Raw genomic sequence first — 21621 nt, 5'->3', positions numbered from 1 at the left:
AGAACAGGATCACTGAGAATAATGTCCTCTTGGGATGTATCAAAGAAATATCACTGCCTTGTTGGCTCAAGAATAATTGAAAGAGAATCACACTACCCCTTAACCTATAGCCTCACCAAACCAAACACAACCCATCCTGCCTTTGTAATTTAAATTTGCAATTGCTTGGACTTTTAGCCTTCTAAAATTAACGTGTTACAGTTAAGCTATGTCACGCGTGACCTGAGAAGTTTTAAAATTTGAACTGCACATGTGCCACTTTTGAACTTCATTCTTGAGATTCTGAATTTCCCGTGGATAATTTTCCTTGATAAATCGAAAATAAATTCTTAGCTATAAACTTTCCTTTTATAATAAAATAAAAGGTGATTGAAAAGTGAAAACTATTTCAAACATTTGATGAATTGTTCCATTAACGTGCATTTTTCGTACAGTAACTTTCAGAAAAATCTCCCAGATTCCATTCAAATCTCGGAAGCTCCAAGATTATATTTCAGTTTTGTGGATACTGGTCACACATGACATTATTAGCTTGACTGTAAACCATACGTCTCATCTAAAAGAACTTAATAACAGAACAAGTCAGAGAACACACACAGCCAATCCTCTTTTCTTTTTACTACAATTATTCTACTTTTCATTTATTATTAAATTTTTACAATGGTAACAAAATTGTCATTTACATTCGGCTATGCACCCTCTTAAGTTTTCTTTGTGCTCATCTGTTGTCCTGCAAACTTAGTTTTCACCCCGACTTTAGTACAGCTGGAAATATGCAAAAAAATCATTGCTGAAACTGAAAGACCCGCTACGCCCAGTATTATGAAGAGGATTCTTCCTATAATTGTTGTTGTCTCACAGGGTTATTTACAGACTTTAAGGTTATGATGCAGGACCTCAGTTTACTGGCCTAACAAAGAATCTTACAAAATCAGACCATTTGCATTAGTGAAAGCATTAGGCAACAGATTATGTCTATGATTATGACAGTAAAATACTATGTAACAGGAATTGCAAACAGACAAAACCACAATTTTGGCAATAGAACAATGCCATGTTCCTATGTGCAGAACTTAGCACATATCTGAGAAACTACATCCAAGTACGTACGTAATAATTATTAAAATGATCAAATGATCATTATGATTGATGGTTTTGCTGTCATTTCGTGACCAAATCATTGAGAAAATTCAAGTAAAAAGGCCCGTTTCATCATCATCATTTTCCTTTTATTCATTGGTGAGTGGGCCCTTCCCATGCCCGTGTCATGTGATCTTGTCAATTATAAAAAATGGTTGTGGTACAAAATGTGATTTTAGAACAGTATGAAACTTTAAAAATTGTAAAAAAATTGAGTACTGGAGGCAAAGTTTGCAATCCAGCAGCTGTTTTCCATATAAATCTCAGTTAAAGTTTTTTAAGCATTAAAATCACTGTAAAATCTCTCACCTAAATGTCAGTGGCCTCAAATTGACATTCTCACTAATTTCATCACGCTCCTTCCATTTCTGGCATCTATTTTGTACCACAACCATTTTTTTAGGATTCAGGCTGCCGTCCACACATATCCAGATATTTTTGAATCTGCAATTTTTTTCTTTCCAGATATGCCTTCTGTTCACACATATCTGGTGAATTTGCTGGCAAATCTGGAACTTTTTTAATACACTCTCCAAAATGGATATTTTTAAATCCACTAGAAATCCATTTCGGATAGCCGCAGACAGGCAAATTTGATTTGACTACGCTACGTGTGGATGGGAATATTTTTTAATCCGGAGAATAAAAGTTGAGGATTCAAAAATATCCGGATAAGTGTGGACAGGTTCACACAAGGTCACCGTTCTCAAGTGACATGGTCACGCAAAGGGCCCATTCTTGGGTTGCATGTAATGTCATCATTTTGTAAAATCTGAAACTAAAGAGCCACCAAAGTTATTATCTTCATCAGGCATGAGAGGGGGTAAATTTATATCCGTGAACAACTTTTCTGCTCAAGAACATGCGTCGTCTAGAAACAGTAACATTTTAAATTTCAGAGTTATGGAGGTGCGTGACATACAGCTATGAATGTGTCTGTCGAAAAATTTATACTTACCTCGGGAATTTTAGTCTTTCAGTTCCAGATGTTTACACTATTTTCCAGCCGCCATGTTGGTGTCCCTTGGAGGAACACCAACATGGTGGCTCCATACTGGGCTAAGTAAATTTGTGCAAAATATTTCGACAAATATTTGAAGATCGGGAAAACGTACAGTCCTAAAACTTGGGGAAGTGTCTTAAATATTACCTCCTATAACAATGTAATTCCTTGACGGTTTTTTTACTGAATAGTTTCGAAATATTTTTTAATTGCGTGACGGTGCAACCCAAGAATTTAAGCCCTGGCCAAACTATCAAACAAAGTTTGATTGAAGGCTCCAACTTTGCTCGATCCAACATTGTTCGACAGTTTGGCCGCCCATGTTGGAAGATGTTCGTCCAAAATTTTTTGCTCGATCAAATGCTGGATAGAGTTTGCTTTTGATCAAACATTACAACCAACAATTCTGTTTGACACAGCAATATCGAGTCACGTTCGTAATGCTTAAGCCAATCACGAATCGCTATCTTATTTTCAAGCCAAGGCTTCTTACATCATTTGCAACAGAGATGGCGGACAAGGAGCAAGGGGACGTCGTGGTTGTTTATGAACAGCCAGAAACCTTGATCAGCGAATAGGAAGCAAGGCCATGTCTGTGGGACACTTTTAGCCTACCTAATCATTATCGCTGTTTGGAGATGTCTGGTTCAATAGCGTTTAAAATTCCTACAAATTGATCCGAGCTCATAATCATCATCCCCTAAGCGCGAATGTATCTTGCAACGAATATACCCTTTTCTACACGTTCTCTTAATCATTCTTTCGTTTTTCCTTGTTTGAATACGTACTTTCCGTCCTAAAACAACTTCCGTAGCATAACGCTTCGCCACATTTTCAAATTTTGCACCAACTTAAACTTGAATTCGTCAAGCAAAGTTGGATAGTGTTTTGCCACTACGTCAACATTTACATCCAACAATGTTGCATGTGGGATCCAACTTTGTTCGATAGTTTGGCCAGGGCTTTATACCCCTTCAACGTGTGGAATGATAAACGAGTTTTAAACTAAAACTTGCCACTCTCTCATTGCCACTGCCCAAATCCACCATCGTCGATCCTTGCCTTTAAGAGGTTTTTGCCGTTTTTATAATATTAGCAACTTGTCTCTCTGTCGCTGGCACATAAGGAAGGCAAATTTTTCTAAGAGCTTGCGTGACAAACGGTACATTGCCAAGAACAATTTCCAAGTGCTGTGGCTCCTGTGATTCCAACAACTACTTTGCCAAATTTGCATGATTTCTTGGGGATCTTGTTGTCTTCTTGGAGCTCTAATAATACCAACATGGCTTTCGGAGTCAATTCCTCTGAAGAGCACAGGAATGTTCGATTTAAACAAGGACAAATAAACAACGACGAAAATGTTATGAAGAGGACTCCAAACTATCGAAAAGAAACACGAAAAAGGAAAAGTTCCCATTCCATTTAAGCCCCGATAATCTCAAGAGTGAAGTACTGCAATTTCGCTTGTTGATTCTTCTAACTCGTGCACAGGTGGGGAAGGGAGGGGGAGGGGATTTGTATTCGCGAATGATTTTCGCGTGAAAAACATAAAGTCATAAAAATCCGGAGTAGATTGCAGAATCCCGACGAAAACAAAAACCGAAGATTAAAAAAGTCCCACGAAATTCCTTCGTTTTCCGCTGTAAAGTCACAACTCCTCTTATCGTGGGTGGGGTAATAGTGTTACATCACAGCCTCGCTTGCATGCAAAGGAGTATTCTTGAGAGAGGGGGTGAAAAACAGAGCTACTGTTGGGGAAATTTCACACTCCTTCGCGTTATTCAGGGACGGAAGAGCGTACTTTCTATTGAGGGGGCTAACAAGCAAGCGCCAGAGAAGCAAACTTGTAGGGGGTTCTTGAAGCTCGCAAATGCTACTTTCAGCATTCTCGACGAGATATCAAAAAAAATAAGCGGGGATCATCGGTAAAATGACAGATGTTTTACTTCTTATTTTTACTTTCTGCTTGAAATTGGGAGAGCTAAAATGGCAAAAGCAATAACTTACTAAAGGTGGTGTTTCTTTCCGATTTTTAGAATTTTAAAATGAATAATTTTCAGGGGCCCCGGGTGTAGCGACAGCAGTTAAATTGTGCGCGCGTGATGTACGACACTTAAAGCGGCGCGCGCTTCAGCAACAAATTTTGCACGCGCAACATTGCGCAAGTTTTCAACAGGTTTCTTATTTAAGGACGTTCGCGTGAAAATTTTTCAACATTGATTTTTTTCTGAAACTTTTACCACTGTAAGATGACGAGTTAGTTATGTCAGAAATGTAAAAAAAATGGGGGGTCACCGACTTCGTTTTGGAGAGAACATGCCCGGAAAAACACCCAAAATGTGACAAAATCGGGCTTCGTTAGCGAATAAGGCCAGTGTCTGTAAACCCAAATACATTGCAATTAAATCTTTGAAGTGAAATCTTCTCTGCCAAATATTGTTTAAGTGGACTTATTAAGTGAATTTGGTCAACTGGTGAGGTTCCTTAAAGATCAAGTTCGCATTTCGCGACCACAGTTTCACGCGCCTTGAAGCCGCAAGATGGCAGGATTTGATATCCCGTGAGCAGAAATCTTGAAATTTTGTTAACTTCCTACATTGATTTTTTGTTCATTTTTGGACAACGTGGAGATAATTGTAAATAAAATCTGTTTCTGGAAAGAAAAATAGGGGTCACCGAACGTTCAAGACCGTTAAATCTAGGCAAAGCTATAGCAATGGTCTTTTGCCCTATCATTTCTCATTTTATTACTTAGCGCGCGCGCTCGTGTATGACGTGGCGTGTGCATTTGCGTGCGCAGTAAGGATGCGCAGAAACAATTGGCGCGAACGTCCTTAAGCTGTTTAACGCTCAGTTTCTAGACTTTGCATCCTTAAGAGTACTATTCCTGGTTGTTGAAAGTTTCTTTAACGTGTATTCAGTTATGTAAGGCTTTTTCATGCGTATTAGTTTCTCGTGTACGCTACCGTAGTCTCTAGATCTTTCGAGTAAGTTCTATGGTCTCGCAAAAACTCACGCGTAAGCGCCGCGACACCCAACTACCGTTATAAAAGGTTAATTTTATCGTTTACAAGATCAGTTGACGCAAGATATGTTAATTCACCACAAGTTAACAAGTTTCTCCAAGTTTATCATTGTTCTGGTGATCAAGGCAGCACCAAGGTAATTATCTTTGCGGCTATTTTAGTTTGTTTATGTACGCAGTTTGTAGCTTTACTCGCTTAAGTTCAATTTCATTGCTTGTAATTGTAAAATTAAGATTTAAGGCTTCAGTTAAAGTCAAGTAGTATACGACATCGTTTTACCGTTATTTGTAGATTGATCTTAAGTTTTTTCCTTTTACTTTTGTAACTTTCGAAGCGTGTAAGACATTTTTATATCCTGTTATTTTCGCAATCTTATTTTGTAATTTATTTGTATCTTTTATTTTAGTTCTCACGGTGTTTATAGAGTTTTAAGGGATTTTAATAAACATCAGTTTGTGAACAACGTCTAACCAAATCACTGGAGCAATACCGGGGGTAGAGCTCAAAACACAGGGAAGTCGTCACCAAGACTGGGGAGCGTATCGTGACAGGACAAAGTGAGTCAATTCATGCAAACACACAAAACTTCATCTCAAAATTTTAATTAAACCACAACTACTTTTTCAAATGTTACAAACCATTACTTGTAAACAATTTCAAGCATGCATTATGACAAATCTTCGGTTACATATTGATCATTGAGTTTTACAAAGCAATTAAAAAGTAAAAGGTGAAATATTATTTACAAACTTTTCACTATTTTGGTGTCTTCTTCGAAGGGCAATTTGTTTTAGGAACTACTTTCTTTACTACCCCTAACACCACTTCGGGGTGTGGTTTTTAGTATTATAATCTTTCACAAAGTAAAAATCCCTGAAAGTTAATGAAAGTTAGGATCCAAATTTCACCTCAACTTTCCTGATTGGTTCATTTCATTCAAGAATTGGACCTCTTAGGGCCGATTTACACGGTACGACTTTGTCGCATGCGACAACGGCTTACGACAAGCCCACGACATGATTTACAATTGTTGTGTACGTCAGAAAAAATGTCGTATCATTTTAAAACATGTTTTAAAACGCTGCCACAATCGTAAGTCGTGTCGTAGGCCTGTCGTGAGCTTGTCGCATGCGACAAAATCGTATCGTGTAAATCGGCCCTTAGAAAACAAGACATTTTCTGAGTCTTTTTTGTGATTGGTTAATTGAACAAACTTCTTTTTGATTGGACAGAATTAACTGAAGAGAGTGTAGTGTAACGTGAAGTGCTAGATTTCTATCCCATGTGAACCATGTGAGCGTTAGCCCTACTGATGGAACTGGGCCCACACAAGGACAGAGAAAAACTCTGACCAGGGTGGGAGTTGAACCCACGACCTTCGGGTTAGATCTCCGCCGCTCTACCGACTGAGCTACAAGGTCAGACGGGATCAGGACGTGGGAACTGAAGATGTTAAAGTCACGGCAATTAACATGTACGTTCCAAATGATTGGTTCATTTGGATCCGTAGATGACATCAGCAAAGTAGTTGAAAATCAACTCAGCATTTTTTTGTTTTCCACCAAAACCAATATTTACAAGAAAAATATGCTCAATGGCGCCTTTGAAACACGATCCTGTGCTATCAGTTTACAATGGACTTACAAATAGTACAACTAAAGAATGGAAGTAAAGAAATTATCAGTACAAATTCAAGTTACTTAAGCATTGAATAATCAAAGGTTCATTGGGAAGAAGTGCAAGGAACTGAGCTTTGAAATGTTTTACACAGAGACCATGGACACTTCAAAAGAGTTGTTTGGTTTTACGAAATAGTTGGACATTTTGTCTTTGTGAAGCTATTTTTGGTAAGCTGGATTTTAAATGAAATTGCTTGTATGTCACAGTGAAATAAACGAAAGTTATTGGCAAATTTGTTTGACTTTGTTGCTCTTGTATTGTTCATTCATCTGTTATGTTTGAACCTATAATAATTTTGTTATTTAAAAAGCTTTCACGAATCCATGGCTCCTTCATATTCAAAGGGTTGAAATATTTAAACCTTCAATTTTTCTCCTACTGATTTAGTTATCGTCCTAACTTCAAACTTTCAATTTCGTAAGCTAAAAAACATCGAAATGAAACGACTGCGTGTTTTTGGGGTTTCAGTTTATTCAAACTCAACTTCGCAATTAATATGCTCCACTGATTTAGTGAAGGCGGCTTTATCAGTTATATTGTTACTCCTGAGGTTTAAGCTGTTTAGTTTGCAGTTACTGTGCTTTAGTGCTGCTGATAAATGCTCCGCTCCTTCATCAGTTAACTTGTTAAGTGAAAGGTTTAAGCTGTTTAGTTTACAATTACTGTGCTTTAGTGCTGCTGATAAATGCTCGACTGCTTCATCAGTTAACTCGTTACTCCTGAGGTTTAAGCTGTTTAGTTTGCAATTACTGTGCTTTAGTGCTGCTGATAAATGCTCGGCTGCTTTATCAGTTAACTCGTTACTCCTGAGGTTTAAGCTGTTTAGTTTGCATCCAGTATTGACAAGAAACTTTTGCACTTCTTTTGCACCCAATGAACCAAGATCATTCCCATTCAAATCCATACTCAAAACTCCCGAAGCATTTTCTAAGAAATGCGAGACAGCAGCAAAGTCAACAGGCCCGAGTGAACAGTAACTAAAATCTACGGCGTTAAAGCCAATTTGCTTAATTTTGTTTTGTAACACTGCCTGCTGTTTTTCATCATCAATCTCGTACAAACACTTACATAAGTTCAGTGCTAGCTGTTTGTCTTCATGAGCTGGCCAACAGGTCATTTCCCTTTCGGATATCTTCACAGTCGACATTGGAAGCAGTTTGATAAAAATGTCGCTGTTTGAGCTCTTTGTTTCTGGATCAGATCCGAGTAATCCAGCCACAAACTGCAGCACCATTTGCCATGCACCATCGTTAATGTGTTTTGACACAAAGTTTTTGAGTTTTCTTTTACTCAAGGACTCCACAACATTTTTTGCAGCGAAGAATTCTTGCAGTGTCAAATGTGTAAAGCAATATTGGGCTTTCGGAGGCTCATTAAAACGGGCTTTGGTGTCTGGCAATCTGTGAAGAAGTCCACAATCTTCCAAACCACTGACTTCGCTTGACTCAAAGAGCAATCTTCCTTCTTTTATTCCCTCAAAAGCAATTTCTCCCAGTCTCTTGAAAATTTCTTTGTGATCATTTGGGAGTTTGTTAAACGGCAAGTACATGTAATCTTTAAGATTACCTTGAGTGCTGCTTCGCCGACTGTGCTGAAAGAAGAGAATCTTTACAACCATCGCGTAAATATCAGTCATTCTTGTAGGGAGCCCGGTGTGTGTTGTATCAGTGAGACTGATAATTTCGAGAAGACAAGAACAAATCAGAAAACAGTTCACTGGGATGTAGCACAATGAAAACAGGTTCATGTTCGACTTAATGTGTCCCCAAATTTTGTCCTTTGCGTCGCGAACTCCTTGTGTAAACTTTTCGACATAGTCTTCAACCTTTTCGGACGTAAATCCGAGGATTTCGACTGTTCTATCAAAGTTCACATGTGCAATACAGGGCACTGCCGTTGGCCTTGTTGTTGTGATTATGTTTAGATCATCAAGAAGTTGTCCTCTGGCTAGCTTGTTAAATAAAGCGGAAACGGGCATCTTCTCCTCCAAGCCATTCTTGTAACATGTGTGGTCTTCTCTAGCGATATCCTCTTTCGCAGAATATTCATCGACTCCGTCAAAAATAAAAAGCACTTGGCTTGGGCTTTTAATTACAAACTCCCACACAGCTTTATTTAAGTGCTTAACTGTTTCTGCGTTAGCTAACATTTCGTGAAGACTAAGCACTAGATTGCTTGCAAAGCGCCTGAATTTCATGAGGAACACAACAACAATGTTTGTTTTGTCATCCTGATCTCGACTGGACGCTTTACCAGATGCCCACATTCGAGCAATCATTGTGCTGAGCAATGTCTTTCCTATGCCAGGACGTCCAACAATAAGGACGTTCTTGTGTTCTTTGTCAATAACATGCTCTGGCTTGGCATAGAAACAGTTCTTGGAATCGGGCGGGTATTCTTTAAGTTGTTCGCTTCTGTCTTTAGCAAAGACATGATCAGCTCTGCCTTCATGCATTGCCACATTGACATAGATTTGATCAATGTTAAGATGATTGGGTTTCAGGCCTTCGCCTGGGTTACGTCCAAAGGGTAGTGTAAGATCAGTCAGTTCCTCTGTGATATTTAAGCAATCATCCTTCATTTTTTCAATGGCTTCTGTCAGTTCAAGTCGCTCTCGTGGGAGTTCTGAGTGTTCCAAAAGCATTTCTTGTTCCGCTTCGCCCGTATTAACTGGCGAAGGAACATTCTGGATATTGACGCCTTCCGGTATTTCTCCTGGAGGTGTTTCCTGTTGTTGATCCGAGTTCGATCTCAAATGATCAGTATAAAACTGTAGATTGTCCATGAAAGTTCTTCCTTTCTTAGCTCGTGATAAGATCCAGACAATCTCCACGAAAGCAACAAATGCGAAAATGCCGTTAACCACTGCCACAGCATTGGTCCAGAAATTCTTTTTCCCTGCTCCGCGATTGATGCATTCGTAAACTGTTGATTGTGCCTGGTTCGTAGATAGCTTTTCCGAATCATTGCCTCTTTCAAGAGGACAGGTAAAATCTGCGGGAAAGTGCCCGGAATAGAGTAAGTCAGTCTTTAGGAAGACAATGAAAATGATCCCCAGAGCAAATTTTGCGGCAAGTTGAGATAAATATGCGAAGAAAAGGCAACGCCTTCGAATTCGTCTTCGATTGCTCAACCTCCGTTCCGCATCTCTGAGTGCGCCCTTGAGTCTATTAACTGTGGACTTGATGCACAGGGAGTAAACAAGGGACACCAAAGAAATCGAGAGGAAATTAACAATGACGAAGGGGTAGAGAGGAATGCCGAGTTTGTAGAATTTCTTTTGGTACTGGTCGAAGCACTTTCCTTGGATAAAACCCTTCTCGCTGGTGGTTTTCACATCGCAGCTGACGTCGAATCTTGATTCGTTGATCTCCATGTCTAAAAATATCCCACTAACTATCCCATCAAGTAAAATCCAAAAGAAATTTGCTACATAACTGAGTATGCTAACAGTTTCGGGAATAAGCAAGTCTTTTAGATCCATTTAGGTTTCGTGTGTTTGATTCTGGGCTGGGTGTGGCGGAAGCAGTGGAGTTGGCGTCTTTATAAGACCAAGATTGACAGCAAATTGAACGTTTTAATTAATCTTTCTAAATAAGGCATGGCTTGAACACGCAATGCGATATTCATTGACCCGCACTAACCTCACTCTGCGAGCTAAAAACAAAACCAGTTGCCAAGGCTTCAATAATGAAAGATCTCATCAGAGTGACAAAATCAGTAGTGAGTCATTTTTTGAAAGTTTAAGCAACTAATGAAATATTTTTGACAAAATGTACTGGGTTCACTGATTTCCAACTCTGAAAATATCCCAGTCGCTGCCAAACCAAGAAAAATCCAAAGTAAAACTAGCACATAACTGATCTTATTAAAAGTTTTGGGAGTCAACGCTTCCCTTAAAAATCCATTTCAGTCTTGTCTGATCGTTGTCGAGTTTGCTTCTGATCTGGGTGTGGTGAAAGTAGTGTCGTCGTTATGAGGCCGAGATTGACAGCAATAATCATTCTAAATAAGGGCATGGCTTGGCACTCAATCAATTCATTAAACATGTCCAATGACCCGCACTAACCTCACTCTGCGAGCCAAAACTAGACGCAAAGGCGCCAGGCATGAAAGATCTAATCAGTGTGACAAAAAAGTAGTGCGTCATTTTGAAAGTTAAAATAACTAATAAAATAGTTTTTTTAAAGTACTGTATGTTTTAACAAAATGCACCCCTGCCTCCTTCGGTCCGACTAATATTTGTATTGATATAATTTGTATCAACAAATCACCAAAAGATCAAATTCTTAGCAAACGCTAGAAAAAGACATCAATTTTTCGTTCTGGTTTAAGGGGGGGGCGTATTTATCGACTATTTGTTCCAAAAACCGAATTGAGTTTCTCAATCATCGACTGAATGCCAATTACACTACATCAAGACACTAAGATGGGTTCATACTAGCGAAGTAAGTACACCTAAAGTTTGGCAGCAGCTCAAGTACACTTGAGAGCATGAACGCCTACTTACCATGGTAAGCGTCCACATTAGAATTCAAAGTATGCTTGAAGCAATTGAAGTTGTCAATCAAGATACGTCGTAAAATTTCGCACGCAATTTATTTCTACTGCTCTCTTTATAGTCTTTACCCTAAGGCCGAATACCAAATCATGTTGTTCCGACTCTGAAAACATCCCTGTGTGAAGAATTCAGCAAAGTAAAAACAAATTAACTTGCAAAAAGTGATCTGATTTTCGGCCTATAAATGTGAAGATTTTTGAAGTCCTTTCTTAGACAGACAGTGTTGTCCAAGTTCTGATAGACAAGTGGGCAAGTTAACTGGTGTTGCTAATTATGGACCGCAGTTAACACCAAGAATACAAGATTTTGAAATAGTTAACACAAATTAAAGGTGGTTCATAAAAGATGGCTGTACAAATTAATTTGAGATTATTTAGACTGTTAAATAGAGCAAGCTGGAATTTCATCTTGTTTTCATGAAGTTGCTAATTGTTTTTCTTCGATTGAATTAACATTTCAGGCAAATTACGTGTATTATTCCACAGATCATGAGACTTCACAGCCCCGAAGTGCATGCAAGGCTTTTACAGGATATGTATATGACTGTTCTTGTCAGTTATTTTGATGGATTATCATAAAGTTGAGAGGTTTATTCTCCGACAATATTCTTTGGCCTCAGACAGCTAGGTGGGTTCATACCGGCGGAATAAGTACACCTTAAGTATACCCGAGCTCAAGTATACTTAAGATCGTCCATGTTTACTTACCGTGATGAGCGTTCATATTTAGTATTCAAAGTATGCTTTCAAGGTAATCGTGTTGTCAATCAATTTCCCGCCGCACAACATGCTTGATTGACGTCCGTTTCCGGAATGTGTTTTGATAGTAGATAAGTAAGCTCGTAAGGATGGTCTGAACTAGACTTGAGAGTGTACGTACTTCGGCTTCTTTGAAGGCAATGAGTTACCATGGCCACAAAGTAGGCTACTTGAGCTGAAATTAAGGCCGTTCACATCTGAAGTAGGGCTCAAGTGTACTTGGATTTCCTAACGAACAGAAGGCAAAGGGTGAGACTGAGTTGTGACAACCTCGTTCCCAGGGCTTTTCTCCGCCGAGGAGAGGACGGGCCGTCCTCTCCTCGGCGGAGAAAAGCCCTGGGAACGAGGTTGTGAGTTGTGATTGTGTATCGGAATGGCGTGCTGTACCAGTATGGTTATTTCTGATAATGATCAATGACCTGAGTGTGGTGAATACGAACATCTGGAAGTATGTAGATGATACTGCCCTCCCTGAGTGTGTGGAAAAAAACGGAACCAGCTCAATGCAGTCGAACGTTGACGAATTTTTTATAAAGTCTCGAGCTGATGGTTTCCAGTTGAATGAAGTGCAAGGAACTTAGAATATCATTCACAAAGTCAGAGAGTATTTTAGAGCCTATTACTATCAATAATACGAACATTGAGATTGTTCCATCCGCTAAATTACTAGGTGTTATGATATCGAGTGATTTGAAGTGGAATGTGCACGTAGAAATGATATGTAAGAAAGTCGCAACGCGTCTCTACTTTCTTAAGCAATTAAAGCGCGCGAAAGCGCCAACTAATGACCTTTTGAATTTCTACATCACTTGCATACGCCCAGTTGTAGAGTATGCATGTCCAGTCTTTCATACCGCTCTACCGCAATATCTCTCCGATCAGTTAGAGCGTCTGCAGAAGCGAACACTACACATAAGCAATAACGAGTTATCTTATAGACAGGCTTTAAAAGTTTTTAGCATACCTACCTTGTATGCCAGGAGAGAGGCGATCGGTAACTCAATGTTTCAAAAAATAAGGAATAACAATAATCACAAGCTTCATTCATTACTTCCGTCACCTTACCTTGGCACTTTGCGTCCACGGAAAAATCGGAAGTTCCAAGTCCCACGTTTTCAGACCAATCGTTTCAGAGACAGTTTTATTGTAAGCCATTGCCGATAGCATGCCCTTTTACAACTCTTATATATTAAATGATCTCATTTCGAATAATTTTAGCTGTATCTTAATTGTAATTTAGTGTTAACATAATGATAAGCTTTAGTATTGTTAAATTCTTATCAAATAATTTTCTTAATTTATCATTATATAATTTATAGTTACAATAGGCCATTTCCGAGTTCATGTCTGCCTCCTCTTCAAAGCGAGTCTAAGTGCGAAGTTTTTGTTATGAAAATTAGTTTTCATTCATATGTAAAGTAGAAGAACTAATTACTATTACAAAAACTTCGCACTTAGACTCGCTTTGAAGAGGAGGCAGACATGAACTCGGAAATGGCCTATTAATTAACGTTTTACTGATAATGTGTTGTTTTTACCAGATCAGAACAATCGAGGACTCATTCACGGCATCCGTCACTGAACCGTTTATACTTAGTAGTTGAAGTTTTGCATTCTGATTGCGTATCTTTTTGTGATTGAATGTCGTAATCTAAATTAATTAGCTGCGAGGTTTGCCTTTGAAAAGACCGACAAAAGAATGTATCAACCCAGAGCTGAGCTGCTCAGCTCCCCTGAGCTGCAGTTGAAAAGATCAATACTGAAAACCGTGAGCAGAGACAGTTAAAAGACTAAACGCTCCGTGGGTGTAAACTGGGTTGCCTGTGGTGCGTGCCTCACAAAAATAGAAGGCACTGAGTTGGGTGGTATTGAACTGCAGCGTTCTACTTAATTTTTTTCAAGTGGGGTGATCATTAGACCATTTGAGGGGTCACCCAGACGTCGTGCCAGCAGTGGCCCATTGGCTCACATGTTCTCACGTTGATTATTTTGTAATGTCCTGTCCGGTTTTAAGGTCTTTTACTTTTTTAAGCGTTGGTAATAAATTCAGTTCAAAGATAACAAAACACGCTCTTGAATACAACTCACTCAATTGTTCTTTCGATAGTCTGCAAAAAAACTAACTGCAAATTGCTCTGACGGACATTTTCCTGCATGTCATGCAGTTAAGTTGCACTAAGCAAACGTTTATTCCACACACTAAAGAAGGACTGAACATGTTTTTCCGCTTCATAATTCCTCTTCTTTCACTCTAATCTGATGCCACGTTAATTTTATTTTTGCCTTAACGTTTGCACCAAAAGGACCGCAAAAGCCGGAAGTTAACAATAAAAGGCAAGCCAAATTTAAAAGATACCCTGGGTACCAGAGGAATTTTTTTGTAAGGTCGGTGACAACGCTCCACGATTCAAAATCAACGGTTAAGGACGAAAAAAAAATCTCTGGTCGCACAACCCTGGAACCTCATTTCCATGTGCAGCGACAGTTCAGATTTCTCGGCAGGTGTTGTCGTGAAACCAGTTTTGGCCGCCAAGCGGAGACTGCTTCCCACGGGACGCGATGAAGCGCATCGCTGAACAAACATTTCTGAAAATTGTGATTGCAATGATTGCTATTCATTTCAACAGCTTGAATAATTTTGGAGCAATTTTAACGATGTTGTATTGATTTTCGGTGCGTAAGATTGATTTATTTGATGACTTTTTTTTCTCTCAGAGCGAAAATTTATTGTTGAATGTGTTTAAAACAGGATACTGTAATAGCAAAGAGCTAGAGATCACTGCCTAAAGTGCAGAATGGACGACTTCGAAATGCGAGCAACTTTTGTATGGCCTTACCATTTTCTGTCCATGAGTCCTCCGTTCCCAGACACAGTTGCAACAAATGTTGCGAGTTCAACTTTTTTAGTTAATTCCCCCGACCGCTCTCATTCGAGCTTGAGTATCTGCAAGTGCTCTCATATGCGAATCGATAAGCAAAATAATTTAACTACAATTAAAATGGGTCTTTTCACGTTGTTAAAGCAGTTAAAGTGCGTGAAAATTTCAAACCCTGTTGAAGTCCTAAAATTTTCAGGTTTCTTCTATGCAGTTGCAAAAAATGCGTTCATAACTGCGAGGATCATAGCTTCACTTAATATTTAAATCGATGATAAGGTCCTTCACCAGGATCCGGTGCTTCTGTTTTGTTACACTGGTGCTTGCTTAGAAAGTGGTTTTTCTACTACCCCCTGAAACCCACCGAAAATACGGGCAGAAGACTCTACGCACAAAGACAATACTTAGCAGGGGAGTGACAGGAAAGAGCTATTGCGCAACTTTTCCATTTTCATGAGACGGGAAACGGTGAAATTTAACTCGTTTTTTGACTGTGTTGCCTATGTCAACCCAGTAATGATTTTAAAAGCTTTAAATCATAACCGGGCAGAAAATTGTGACATGTTTGTTGTAGCAATACGCATGCGCACCGGGGTCATATGTTTGTGGACAAAGCTCCCACGAGTCTCCTTTACCTCTGGTGGCAAATCACGACTGCAGCACTCGGATCTTTTTAAATTTACCCGAGTCGTAATCGATTAATACGTTACTTCAGAAACATTGATAGCGCTGAGATTTTCATGCATTATAAATGAAGTTCAGATCAAAGAATATCTGGACTGATCAGCTTACTAGTTTTGTTTGGGAAAGTGGAGTCAAGCCAGGCAGGATTTGGTCAAAGGCAGCGGTGCGACATGAATATTGTGAACGCACAGAAAATCAAAATTCCGAAGAGAGCAACGATGCTCCCGGCGAAAGGAGAGGGAAGAAGAACAGTGAAATCATCTTAGTCGGATACGAAGTTTGGTCGATTTTCCTTGTACGGTCTTGTGCTGAACATCTCGACTGTTTTGAAAAAAATGGAACCAGGGTATCAAATATGAACAATTCTGCCGTAGGAATGAAAGAAAATACTAGTGTGATTAAAATCGTCTGGGCGCTCAAACTTTGAATATCATTGCAAGAATGAATGGATTCTTTTAAAGCAACGAGTTGGTATCGCGGCGTCGGTGAAAAGGAGACGTTCAAATGATTGCGCGGAAAAAAATCTCTTGTTTTTATGAACTTGTTGTTTCAATACAATACGACAATACATACATAATTAATGAAACACAATCAACGAAACTACAGAACACAACAACAACTGTTAAGAATCCCAACTGGCCGGAGGCAAACCAGTTGGCTATTTACAAGTGCAGCTGGGAAGTTGAACCAGGGACTACTAGGATCAAATTCAACGAGTGATTAGAACGGGTCTTGAACCCGGGATCTCCGGATCTCAAGACAAGCGCCCTAACCAGAGGGTCCCCAATAGGATTCTTCAATCCCGCCATCCCGACCAAAATTCTCCCTTCATCCCGAAATCCCGAACATTTTTATCGGCCAATCCCGATCCCGGTCATGACGTCACAGCATAATGTCCAAACGTAATCGTCAATAGACCCATATCACTCCATGTTCAAACAAAAGATTTTGGCCATGCAACCTCGAGCTCTCATTCAGTGTGAGACTAGACGGGCAAAGAAAATGCAAAGACAAAGCCTTTGCTCCCCTCGGACTCCTAAATGGCCGCCGAGTAATAGAGGTGAATTACACCTACAATTGATTTAGAATACGCCTTGTTAGTCATTTCCAACAACCTTCATGATCCAATTGACCTTAGAGTCCCTATGACGCTTATTTTTTTCCCCGTTTTTTTAACTTTTCGTTTAAATATCTGTCAGTCTGTGGAGTGTAGTACTTCAAAAAAATTTACCCCATAGTCAACCTCGTTCCCAGGGCTTTTCTCCAACGAGGTTGCCTCATAGTGTATCTGTTGACGGTAAAATCCATTCTCAGGTTGAATCCGTTTGTACATATGTTCAACATGCACTCTCTAATCAGCCCCCTATTTAAGGATTGAAAACGCCTATATCTTCCTAAAGCCCTGTCTTACTCATCTCAACACATCTTAATGTTTCGCATCATCTTATCGGTTTCTGTATTCATACAATTATCCATTCAGTCTCAACATTACAACATTGTAAGGGGAACAAAGAAGTGAACTATGCACTTGCCGTTACTCGAACTTGGACCCTCCCAGATCCATAGTCCTGTGTCTTCACCACCACACTACAACGACGGAAATGCTCAACCCAACCCAGTTTTTTCATTTTTTACCTTTGTATAATATTAAGTCAATTGATATCCATATATAATAACCAAAACTAATCCCAACTGCCTGTCCCTAACTTTTCTCTGGGCTTAATTTAGGCTCCATAAAAGTTTCTTCAATTCATCTGATTGCATATTCAACCTGGGTAGAATGAGGATCACCAATTTAACCTTGGCAAAAACGGATTCAACCTCAGAACGGATTTTACCGGCAACATATCCACGCTTTTTAAATTTAAATAAAGGGGTTTTGATTTATACGCAAAAGTTTTTTGGCCGAACCAGTAGGGCCCTGGTAACCTATGCCGTCAAAGGAGTAACTGGATCGCATCTCTTCAGAAAGAAATGTGCAAAGTACCTTCGTATGCTGTAAATGTTCTGACGATTCAGAATGGAATTACATTATTGACTTCTTTGCCGTCCTTTGATTTGTGGCCGAGCCACAAATCAAAGGCCCGCTAAAACGCGTGAATACACTATGAGGGAAAAACATTTAACTGAACTACTACTCTCAAGACACCATTAAACGAAAAATTGAAAAACAGGGAAAAATCAGCGTCATAGGGACATTAATTGTAGCATTCGCAATCATAGTTTTGAAAGCAAAGTGATACACTTCATTGAATAAGCTTAACACCACCCCACAATTAAATTCACGGCTGAAATTTCAGATACAGAAAGGTCATTTTTGGGTAAAAGCATTTAAAAAGGCGAAAGGTTCAAGAGCAATCCAGTCGTTGATGTGCGCACGCACCTCAAACCTACTGAAACATTCCAATACACGCACGTCTGCTCGTGCTACCCACTAGGAGTCAAAAAAGGCTTCATCAAAGACAAGGCTCTGAGACGTCTCAGAAGAAACTCTTCTAAAAACTTATTTGAAGAACTCATCCAAAATTTTAAATGACGCCTACGTGGAAGAGGTTATCCCGAGAATCTTGTTCAAAGGACCCTCTCAGAGGTGCAATTTAAAATCAGGAAACTGGCACTCCTTCAAAAACCACAGGAGAGCAAGCGAATCTTGCCTTTCGTTACACAATGGGCCTTATTCGTGCGTCGGCCATATTGGCCATAGACAATAGATTTCGTACCCAGAGCCTCGATTTGAAATGTTTGGGAACGAGTTTCGGTGGGGCAAACAAAAGTTTTCAATCCCTCGGGACTCAACATGGCCGCCATTTGGTTGAGGCCCATAACACCAAGCAGTGACGAACTTAAAACAAATCCTCATGAAAGACTGATATTTAATAGACAACCATTGCTCAAAGAAATGTACAAAAACCCGCCCCTCATAAGTTACAAAAGAGGGTGGTCAATCAAGATATACTTGTGAATAGATTATTAGAGATTGTGCATGCTAGCACAATTTTGGCATGATTTGAAACTAGCATAATTTTTGCTGATTTTTGAAAAGTAGCACTGCTAGCATAATCGGTATATATTGATAAACCCGAGACCATTATTGTTCAATGTTTGAGGCGCATTCGCGGTTTGGTAACGGAGAGAGAGCCTCCCCAGAAGGATGGCAGTCTGGCACGAGATGACGGGACCGGAGGTTGCCAGATGATAATGGCCACAGTACCTCTCATTTGCAAGTTTGCCAATGGCGTCAGTCACGCCGCACGGTAACTTGCAGCTAGAGACCATACTAGATCCAGCAAATATAGCCAGTTACCGTTGCATAAGACAAAGAAAGCAAAATACAATAGAAGAGGAGCTCGTAAAACCAAAACTTTATTTCTACACGATCGCGAAAAGTTTTTTGGCCTTGTTCCCTTCATTTTGCAAAAGGAATAATTTTAAGGACAAGTGGCATAATTGGGAAAACGAGCATAATTTGAGCATGCTTTGGGAAAAAAATGGGCAATGTTTGTTGGTAGCATAATATGCTACTCATGCTACTTTTACTAGCACAATCTATGTAAAAAGCCTACAGTCGTGAAACTGAAAGGCTAAAACACGCGTAAGGAGTTGTGTAGGCCAGTCCCTCTCGTACATTCCGGTCCGCGTTTCCGTCGTTGCCGATGGCGAAAGTTGGGTTTATTTTAAATTCTCCGCCATCAGAAATCCCAGATCTCGGGGCTTCAAAGTGACGATTTCCCGGATCCCGCTTCGTAATAACGCTAAATCCCGCGTACCGTCCATAAATGCAATCACGAATCCCGAATCTCGGGCTCCAAAAAGCCCAAATCCCGGATCCCGAAAACCCTATTGGGGACCCTCTAACCACTGGGCCACACTGCCTCCTCCAAGCAAGATACAACGGCAAATTATATAAGACAAGATTGAATACAGTGGCAATAAAAGCCCTCCTTTGTAAGGGCTAATCCTGGTCGCATAGCACTGAATAACTATCAAAGGTAATTTGTACAGGGCTGAGAATATAATCCGAGGAAATGCATCTGAGCATTAGCAAAAGTCATGGAAATGGGCCTCTAACCAGGGTGGAAAATTATCCGACGGCACCTTCGGATTACATCACCTTTACTCTACCGATTGAGATCCATCATAGCCAAGGTATTATACCGTGTGTTTAAAGTCGGGTCGATATTTTACATAATTCACACTCGCTTTTCACTACACAGCTAACGTCCATTGTCTACTCTGCCGATTATATACTCTACTACAGAATATCTCATGACAATACCTGATCTATCTGATCTTGGCTGCTCTGTTCTGTTCCTAAATTCCTCTTCCACTGTGTCACTATTTTCTCCGGGCTTCTCTTGACCTTGCCAAAGTTCACGTGACCTATGCACTGGAATAGCATCTGCGGGCTCAAATGCACCTTCATTGTCCGAATAATCACAAGGAAGTGAATTCCCTGCACCCATTTTCAAGCAGCTTTTAATCGGTGGAATTCCCGGTGCGAGTCTTTACGTTTTTCTTGGCAGTCATCATGCTTCCCTTGACCCCAAGAACATGCGCAGTGATAGAGTATCCTTGAAGATTTATACTGAGATATTGTTCTTGCCACTCGAACATAAAATTCATATCTTCTCGCCACCGTGTAATATCCTCTATATCTTCTGTTTTTGTTTTCTGGCACGATGGCGGATCATCATGTCGTCGGAATGTTTAGGTCGTCCCTTAACTTCAGGAAATTTTATCTGTAGGTCCCTTCCGAACATGAGTCTGTTCGGGCTGACTCCAGTGGTTGCATGTTCAGTTGCTCTTTAAGTCATGACTCCCCTGCGCACACCATCCGTCACCGGATTGCCTTCCAATGCAGAGATCCATGCGGTGATCTGTATCCTCTGCATAAATCTTTCCACGTCGCCGTGGGCCTCGACGCATCCGGGTGTCACTTTCATGTGCTTGAATCCCTCTTCTTGCACGTATTCTTCAAATTTATGGCTGTTGAACACAGGGGCACTTTAAATCGCTCCTTGTTGAAATAGCCTGCATGTAGACGTCTCCTATTTCCTTTGTCGCACGCGGAAAAGTTAAAAGTCTGGTCCACGGCATGGCGTATTGCCGATAAGATTGACCTTTGTAGGAACATAGCCTAGAAAAACCCTGGTTCACATCCCATTCATCACAGTAAAACAACTGTCAAGGTGGTGTTTTAGTATTTGGATCAAAATTAATGCTGGTAGTCAATGTGCAGCTATGTCACTATTGTTTACATTACTCATTAACACGAAGAGCGATAGCTTTGGATTTTTTTCAACAATATATCGCTTTAATCTAACCCAAAATCATTCAGATAGTCAAAACTTCATATTTATGTCCCATTTCCTTTGCTTTTTGTTTATCGCCATTATGATTTGCGATACTTTAGGTTCACATGTTCATAAGTTTGTTTTTACATGTCATAGATGTTTAGATTTTCTCTTACAAACTCTGTTTTGATTAGCCACTCTACCTCACTGTGTAAATAGTTCACAATAAAGTCAAAATAGGCAGGTTTCTGACGAAACGAAACAAAAAATAGGCACGCACTCTAATATTGAGGATGCGTCCCCAAAACAATTTCAACTCTTAAAACATTTTATCAGATTTGGGACCACTGAGAAATCCTGTCTTGGACCTACTATTTGGAAATAGGTGAGGTGTAAATCACTTTGTTTGCCTATTTTTATGAATATTACAGAAATCGTAAAAAATGTTAACAGTTCATGTGGTATTGGGGGACGCAGCCTCAAAATTAGTGACGTTTGTATGGATTTCTAACTATGTTTAAAGTCCGTAACTTGGGGCGCTTTCCATTTGACAGAACTAACCGGCCAGACCAGGTATTTGGAAGGACAACCTCTACAGC

General features: G+C 39.8%; 1 protein-coding gene and 1 long non-coding RNA gene across 11 annotated transcripts in view; both read right to left on the bottom strand.

Moving 5' to 3' along the window:
- Positions 1 to 12391, bottom strand: part of LOC138012967 (uncharacterized) — a 29583-nt gene extending 17192 nt beyond the window's left edge. For 5 of the 10 annotated variants that reach the window (XR_011125130.1, XR_011125135.1, XR_011125137.1 and 2 more), the window contains exon 1: positions 2759 to 3805. This is a non-coding gene — a long non-coding RNA (uncharacterized lncRNA). Of the gene's footprint in view, positions 1 to 683; positions 766 to 2758; positions 3806 to 12117 lie in introns of those variants that run through there. The other 5 variants (XR_011125133.1, XR_011125136.1, XR_011125138.1 and 2 more) reach the window with 5 other exon arrangements.
- On the bottom strand, positions 5756 to 11186 carry LOC138012950 (nucleotide-binding oligomerization domain-containing protein 1-like). Its single transcript, XM_068859894.1, has one exon. It carries the CDS (start codon positions 10331 to 10333, stop codon positions 7319 to 7321), a length of 3015 nt encoding a protein of 1004 aa, XP_068715995.1. The 5' UTR covers positions 10334 to 11186; the 3' UTR covers positions 5756 to 7318.
- Positions 12392 to 21621: the final 9230 nt, after the last annotated feature.

This window comes from Montipora foliosa, chromosome 8 (assembly GCF_036669935.1).
Source record: "Montipora foliosa isolate CH-2021 chromosome 8, ASM3666993v2, whole genome shotgun sequence".
Lineage (NCBI taxonomy): Eukaryota > Metazoa > Cnidaria > Anthozoa > Scleractinia > Acroporidae > Montipora > Montipora foliosa.
Note: the sequence above shows the minus strand (reverse complement) of the source record. Positions and strands in the feature narration are given on the sequence as shown.

Bases quoted from the DNA above. Each gene is read 5' to 3' on its own strand.
- LOC138012950 (XM_068859894.1), bottom strand. From the start codon at position 10,333: ATGGATCTAAAAGACTTGCTTATTCCCGAAACTGTTAGCATACTCAGT.